At 42.1% G+C, this 8,220-nt stretch overlaps 1 protein-coding gene across 8 annotated transcripts in view; it reads left to right on the forward strand.

Moving 5' to 3' along the window:
• CHD9 (chromodomain helicase DNA binding protein 9) overlaps positions 1-8,220 on the forward strand; it is a 226,048-nt gene that overhangs the window by 182,145 nt on the left and 35,683 nt on the right. For all 8 annotated transcript variants that reach the window (XM_023514745.1, XM_012806860.2, XM_012806861.2 and 5 more), the window contains one exon: positions 3,687-3,889. In XM_023514745.1, the coding sequence (XP_023370513.1) occupies positions 3,687-3,889 (203 nt within the window). The remainder of the gene's footprint in view (positions 1-3,686; positions 3,890-8,220) is intronic.

Below are 8,220 nucleotides of genomic sequence, written 5' to 3' on the forward strand. Positions count from 1 at the left end.
GTTTACAGTGGGTACAGTGTCGCAGGCTCAAAGCTCCCAGGGTAAAGCGGGGGCATGGGTCACCCTCGCTGACACCCAGAGCCTGGTTGTAGGCAGGCAGCTTGCTGACGGCAGCGTGTCTGGGGAGGACACCAGAACTGCTCCTGCTGCGGGGGTTGGGGGGGGGGGGGGTGGCTCGTTCCGGGGGGGGGAGGGGGGGGGGGGGGGGGGGCGGAGCGAGGTGGATGGCACTTGAGCCCAGGAGTTGGAGGTTGCTGTGAGCTGTAATGCCACGGCACTCTGCCCAGGGGGACAGCTTGAGGCTCTGTCTCAAAAAAAATACAAAAACTAGCTAGGCGTTGTGGCAGGTACCTGGTAGTTCCAGGTGAAGGCTGGAGAGGCTGAGGCAAGAGGATGGCCTTAGCTCAACACATTGAGGTTGCTGTGAGCTGTGATGTTATCATAGCACTCTACTGTAAAAAAAAGAAAAGAAAAGAAAGTGCAAAGCAAACTCAAGAATTATCAGTAGAAGTGCAAGTTATATGAAATAAATTTCATTCTATTATATTTTACTTTAAGACATTTATGAAATATAAGAATGTATGGAAGGCAAGTCCACCTCTGCTTTGTACAGAAGGTGAACTCTAGAACTACTGATGTCAAAGGGAAAAAGTTGCAAGAGACTTGTTGGGTAGGCAGGTGAACTTCTCTCATCGCACAAGCTTTGTCTTAGGAAGGATAGAATACATGGAAAAGAATAGCAATGATTAGCAATAACCTAGCCTCTTTGTTAAATGAGTCTTTGCTGCATTTTTCCAGCACATTTGTTATAGCCAGAATTTAGTCAGTCTGAAAATGAAGATCTTAGGGGCTAGGCGCAGTGGCTCACACCTCTAATCCTAGCACTGTGGGAGGCTAGGCAGGTGGATTGCCTGAGCTCAGGAGTTCAAAACCAGCCTGAGCAAGAGCAAAACCCCGTCTCTAAAAAATAACCAGGAGTTGTGACAGATGCTTGTTGTCACAACTACTTGGGAAGTTAAGGCACGAGGATAGCTTGAGCCCAAGAGTTTGAGGTTTCTGTGAGATATGATGCCATGGCACTGTACTCAAGATGAGAGAGTAAGACTCTGTCTCAAAAAAAAAGGAGAGAAAGAAAGAAAACTAAGACTTTAGCTATCCTAGTCATATTTTTTAAATAATATTAGTTCTATAAACATACTATTTCAAGTATTGTTACATAACAAACCACCCCAAAACACATTGACCTAAAATAGCATAAATTTTTTATTTCTTTCCATGCCGTGGGTTGACCTCATGGTTCTTCTGCTTCATATGCTGCTGGCTGGATTTCTGAGATGACTGAAGATTCAAAGTAGCCTTGCTCCCAGGTCTTGCCATTACCGGTAGCTGTGGATGGAAACACAGATTCCAGGAGGGACCATTCTAAGCAACAAAGGCAGAAGCAGCAGATTTCTTAAGGCCCAGGCCCAGCAGTTTCAGAGTGTCACTTCAGCCACTGTCCATTTGTCAGAAAAAGTCACAGGCCCAGCACAGATTTAAGGGAAAAGGAAATAGATTCCTCCTCTTAAGGGGAAGAGTAGAAAAGAATCTTTAAGGTACCACAAACATTTTCCCCCAATATATCATATCTGGATTAATCTTACTAAAATACTATTAATAGTTTTATCATGGCATTCACTGGTGACTCCTTATTTAGTGTGGGTATAAAATCTTAAGTACCTAAGTTCTTCAGTTTAGGTTTTAGCATATGTTTCTTTTATTTGTTTTTTTGTTTTTTTCTGGAGTTCTTTTTTTTCTTTTTTTGAGACTGAGCTTTACTTTGTTGCCAGGTTCAAGTACCATGGTGTCAGCTTAGCTCACAGCAAACCCAGACTCCAGGGCTCAAGTAATCTTCCTGCCTCAGCCTCCTGAGTAGCTGAGACTACAGGTGCCCACCACAACACCCAACTAATTCTTTTTCTATTTTTATAGAGATGGCATCTCATTCTTGCTCAGGCTAGTCTCCAACTCCTGAGTTCAAGTGATCCTCCCACCTTGGCCTCCCAGGGTTTGGGATTATAGGTGTGAACCACTTTTCTAACTTTATCCACGACTACTCCCTCAGCCAGAATGTCCAACTTATTCTTAACTCAGCATCCTAGCTTCTCTTGTTCCTATCACCTAGAATATTCTTCTTCCCACCTATCAGTTCACAGCTGGCTCATCCTTTGTAGCTCAGCATATGGTCCATTTTCTGTATACTTTTTTTTTTTATCTATTTTAGTTCAAAGTATTCCCTCCATTTTTTGTACTTATAGAGTGACTTATCTAAATGACTGTTCATTTGTCTCAGTAATAAACTATTATGACATTCATCTTTTCTGTATCTTTTCTTTCTAAGTTGTAAATACTTTTAGGGTAAGCACTGTGTCCTATTTTTGCGTGTCCTGTGTGGATTCAATTAATCTTTTCCTTTCCATTTTTATCATCAAACAAGTTTAATTTAAACTTGACTGGTTTCCCAGGCTGTTTTTTTTTTTACTACATCATTATATTAATCTTCTTAATGTATCATTGTGATAAAAATGGTTTCTTAACATTTCTTGAAGGTCTTTTCTATATGTATTTTCCTATTTATAAACAATCTTATAATTTAAGCAAGGAAGGTTTCTGCAAATAGACTGAGGTTTTGAGATCTATGATCTATAATGATGATATTACCCTCTTTAAGTATCAGGAGCTTTCAACTAAAGAGACATTACTGTATGATTAGCAGTCAGCACGTTTCATAATCTTACCCAAACCCTATCTTGTTTATCCCCAGAATGAGCCACATCCTTTGTCAATCTGAAGTGCTCGTCATCTCTCAAAATGCAGAGGATTTCCTCATTGCTGACTCTGTGCTTTCTTCCTAGTATTTCCTCCCCTGACCCTAGCCTTGTCCCATCTAAAATGGTACTTACTCTGTGATACCTTTCTTGATTGCTCAAGTCTGAACTGATCTTTCCATGTTCTGTGCTCTACTAAAACTTTCACTTTCTTTTTTTTTCTTTTTTCTTTTTTTTCTTTTCTTGAGACAGAGTCTTACTCTGTCACCCTCAGTAGAGTGCTATGGTGTCACAGCTCACAGCAACCTCAAACTCTTGGGCTTAAGCAATTCTTTTGCCTCAGCCTCCTGAGCAGCTGGGACTGCAGGCACTCGCCACAAGGCCTGGCTCTTTTTGTTACAGTTGCCACTGCTCTTTTCTCACTGGCTGGGGCTGGGTTCAAACCCACCGGCCTCGGTATATGGGGCCGGTGCCCTACCGACTGAGCCACAGGTGCCGCCCAAACTTTCAGTTTCTATAATTCTCATATAGCTATAAAATACTACATAATAGATGTGTTTGAAAATATTTCACATTTTCTCCTGAAGGGTAGGGATCGCCTTATATAATAATCATATATGCCATGCATATTTTCTCTCAGTAAAAGTGCAAAGAACTATCACTGTCTGAAGGAACAGTATGTTAACAGAAGAACGGTTGGGTGCATGAGTCAGATAGCATTTAAAAATGTGTTTACAAAGCAGTGACTCTGTGTTAATCCTTTAAAGTTTTAGGGACTTGAAATGTTTTAGATTTGTGTTCTAGTTGTTATATTCAGTAGTAATAAATGTTTATTTTAGAGACTGATGTGATTTTCTTCTTTAATCTGATTCTAAATAGATGGACAAGAAGAGAAGAAGCTGACTTTTACAGGGTTGTGTCTACATTTGGAGTGGTTTTTGACCCTGACAGAGGCCAATTTGACTGGACAAAATTTAGGGCTATGGCCAGGCTGCATAAGAAAACTGATGACAGTTTGGAGAAGTATTTGTATGCATTCATGTCCATGTGTCGGAGGGTATGTCATCTCCCTTCCAAAGAAGGTACGTATAAACTTTCAAAGAAACATTACTAAACTTCAGAAATTTTCAGTGTATCTCATTTATGTGAAATTTCAATACTAATTGAACATGTCAACAAATTTTTTAGAATTGCAAATAAACTATGCTTAAAGATCACCTATTCTTTTAATTCTGCTATAAAATGAGATCTAAAGAGAACAAAGGTATACGCTGAGTATTAAGAAGATAGCTAGTGTTTAGCTTAGATTTTTAATTAGGAGGAAGTGGAAGATAAAGGATTGATTTGGGTAAAGAGAGCCTATATTTGGAGTTCATCTTCTAGGACTTGTGCTAGAGGGATTGTGTGCCTGAGGAATTTTGCCAGGAATGAGGCCCTTACTCATAAGACATTTCAAATAATTTTCTAGAAAAGAAAATTCCTCCCACCCAGGGTTATCTTCAGAAAAGACAACTAATCAGCGATGGTTTTGCAAGTCAGCTAAGGAACTGTTCTGGGATTTATTTCCTTGTCTTCAAAGCCTAGAGAAATCGCTCGTCTTTCCAGCAGTTCCTCTCGCTAATGCCGTGTTATAAGATGTTACAAGTCGGCTCCATTCTTTGTGGAGTATGATTTCTGACTATTAAACCCAGTGACATTCTATTCTTAGTTTGTAGTAAAAAGACAAGTCCATTATGAAGGACTTAAAACACAGGTTTTACATAGGTTTCTTTACTACCTATTTTCATTTTATTTCCTAACAGATTTGTTATCAGTTCACTGAATAAAGTAGCCAATCACTTGGTTACCCAAATACATTTTGGGCATTTTGGGGTAGGTTTCAGTCTCTTTTCAGGACTATTAGAATATCACAAATGAGTTTAAAAAGAGAGCTAAAGCAAAGCAATGGGTCTTTAGATACTCACGGTTGCCAAGAGACTCTCATTTTTTTCTCAATTCCCATCACCAATATAGTGCCATGAACAAATTCGTCTCTTTTGATTCTAGTTTTAAAAGAAAAAGGAGAGGGTTAATTACTGAATTATCATTGAAAGGTAGGGCTAATTTATTATAAATGAGATTTGGAAGCCGGGCATGGTGGCTCATGCCTGTAATCCCAGCACTTGGGAGGCTAAGGCAGGTAGATTACATGACCTCATGAGTTAGAGACCAACCTGAGCAAGAGAGAGATCCCGTCTCTATAAAATAGCCAGGCACTCACTGTGGTGGATGCCTGTAGTCCCAGCTAACTGGGAGGCTGAGGCAAGAGAATCACTTCAGCCCAAGAGTTTGAGGTTACTGTGAGCTAAGTTGCCCCAGCACTCTACCATGAGTGACCAAGTGAGACTCTGTCTCAAAAAAAAGACTTGGAGCAAGAACCATGACATTGTCACTCAGCTCAGGTCTCCACTGGAGGAGGCTGTGGGTAACTGGAAGCAGGTGTGACCCTGTGTGGCCATGTCGCCAACAGGGACGTCAAAGCAGAGACAGCAGGACAGAAGAAACACAGAGCTGAGTGTTAGCTACTCAGCAGACGTCATGTTGTGTTTGGTGATTACACGTGGACTGAGCTTAACCTTATCTGGCCAGGAGTGTGCAGTCTGTGTCTGTCGCTGACGGAAGGAAAGGTTAAAGACTCACAGTCCATCGAGTGTGTGTCACTGCATTTTACATCTTCCGGCTGACTCAGATTGGCCCAAGCAGTGAAAATTTGAAGAAAGAGAGAGAAAATGTAGTTGGAGTAAATCACTGGCTTCTGCCTGCCGCTGAATTCCATGGGCTTTGGAATAGCCTAATGTGTGATGTGAAGGTCAAATCACATGTAATCCCTTGATTACATGATGACAACCTTATTGTGTCAGACGAGTGTCAATGGCAGCCTCACCGCCTAGAACCAATGGTGCTGCTATACCGTCCTCCACACTGGAAAAACATCTTGTGTAAAGCATTAGACCAGAAATTGACCATTAGACTTTCAAGTAGGTACTCGTTTTAAATGTCTTCCATATTAGAAGATAAACAGCTTGTCATTTACACTGTTTTTAGAAGATAATTCAAATTGTCTCTATGTAAAGACCATTAGACTTTTAAGCAGGTACCAGCCATTTTCTAAATGGCTTTCAGAGGGTGCCTAACTGGTAACTGAGGTGTTCCAGAAGATGCAGGATTCAATTGTTGATAGAGATGCTCTGGTGTGTGTGCTGCCTGGTGAGGCAGAGAGTCTGATAGCTTCCATAATGCCTATGGGGGGCGAGTGTCACGTTAGCAGATAATGTTGATGTGGTCAATGCTGTCTTGACCCAGACTGATCAGAGTAAAAGGCATTCCACTGTAGTGATCTAGCCACTTCCAGCGTCTCTGAGAAGACTGACAGGGATGACATCAGGCACCAATGGGGCCTGCCTCTGAAGTTGCCTTCTTCAAAATCTACCTTTCTGGGTGGCACCCATAGCTCAATGGCCACATACACCCAGGCTGGCAGGTTTGAACCTGGCCTGGGCCAGCTAACAGAACAATGACAACTGCAACAACAACAATAAAAATAGCTGGGGATAGCACCTGTGGCTCAGTGAGTAGGGCACTGGCCCCATACACCAACGGTGGTGGGTTCAAACCCGGCCCTGGCCAAACTGCAACAAAAAATGGCTGGGCATTGTGGTGGGCACCTGTAGTCCCAGCTACTTGGGAAGCTAAGGCAAAAGAATCGCTTAAGCCCAAGAGCTTGAGGTTGCTGTGAGCTGTGATGCCACAGCACTCTACGAGGGTGACAAAGTGAGGCTTTCTCTCAACAACAAAACTGTCTTCCTTGTTTGGACAAACAGCCTGAGGGACGGGTCCTGAGGAAACTCCTTGTTTGGCTCATACATTATATATCTAGGGCCACCCCTCCCCCCCATCACCATCAAGAGCTCCAGGCCCTGTCTCCAAGCATTTTGAAGAAACAAAGAAGCTTTCTAGTTGTGGTTGACCCCAGACTTCCCCAGCTGGTAGCTCCATCTAATGAAGAACGTATAGCAAATGATACTCCCTGCTTGCAGCACAATGGATGCTGCTCTGAAAATCTTATCTGTAAAATCTGCTTAGATCTACAAGCCAGAAACCCATGAGGCCAAGCTTTGTTAAAAGAAGTATGCGGAATGTACTTTTTTTTTTTCATGAGACGGAGTCTTACTATGTCACCCTCAGTAGAGCGCTGTGGCATCACAGCTCACCGCAACCTCAAACTCGTAGGCTTAAGTGATTCTCTTTCCTCAGCCTCCTAAGAAGCTGGGACTACAGGCGCCCACCACAAGAATTTACATTTTTTTAAGTGTCCTCCATATTAGAAGATAAACAGCTTGTCATTTTCACTGTTTTTAAAAAATAATTCAAATTGTTTGTCTTCATGTAAAGAACTATCTAAACCTGTTTATTCCTATCCTATCTCTAGTCAACTAGACACATAATGCTAAAAAGTTTTGTTTAAAAATAAGAGTAATACAGTTATTATAGAAAAAGAAAAACTATCACCCCAAAGAAGAAGTAATTTATAGCATTAAAAAATATGCACATCGTATAAGCTAGAAGGTGGCAGTTGCTATCTGCTGTCAGCTTGTTTTATTTAGTGCAAAAGCTGAGATCAGTGGCTCATGCCTGTAATCCTAGCACTTGGGAGACCGAGGTGGGTGGATTGCTTGAGCTCAGTGGTTCAAGACCAGCCTGAGCAATAGAGAGACCCTGTGTCTGAAAATAGCTGGGTATTATGGTGGGCGCCTGTAGTCTCAGCTACTTAGGAGGCTGAGGGAAGAGAATCACTTGAGCCCAAGAGTTTGAGATTAATGTGAGCTATGACACCACAGCACTCTACCAAGGGCTACAAAGTGAGGCTCTCAAAAAAAAAAAAAAAAAATATTTAGTCTCAAAGTGAAACTCTAAAAAAAAAGAATATTTAGTGCAAAACTGCTTTGGAGACTATTTAGTGAATAAGAAAAACCTATTTCTGCTCTGAGAAAAATTTCTAGTTAAAGTGTTCTTTTACAGGGCTCTGCCTGTGGCTCAGCAGGTAGGGCACCGGCCCCATATACCAAGGGTGGTGGGTTCAAACCGGCCCCGGCCAAACTGCAACAAAAAAATAGCTGGGTGTTGTGGTGAGCGCCTATAGTTCTAGCTACTCAGGAGGCTGAGGCAAGAGAATCTTCCTAAGCCCGGAAATTGGAGGTTGCTGTGAGCAGTGTGATGCCACGGCACTTTACCAAGGACAATGAAGGGAGACTCTGTCTCTTAAAAAAAAAAAAAAGTGTTCTGGCTCGGTGCCTGTGGCTCAAGCGGCTAAGGCACCAGCCACATACACCTAAGGTGGCGGGTTTGAATCCCCAGCCCGGGCCCGCCAAACAAC

This window comes from Otolemur garnettii, unplaced genomic scaffold (genome assembly GCF_000181295.1).
Source record: "Otolemur garnettii isolate 467f Iridium unplaced genomic scaffold, OtoGar3 scaffold00058, whole genome shotgun sequence".
Lineage (NCBI taxonomy): Eukaryota > Metazoa > Chordata > Mammalia > Primates > Galagidae > Otolemur > Otolemur garnettii.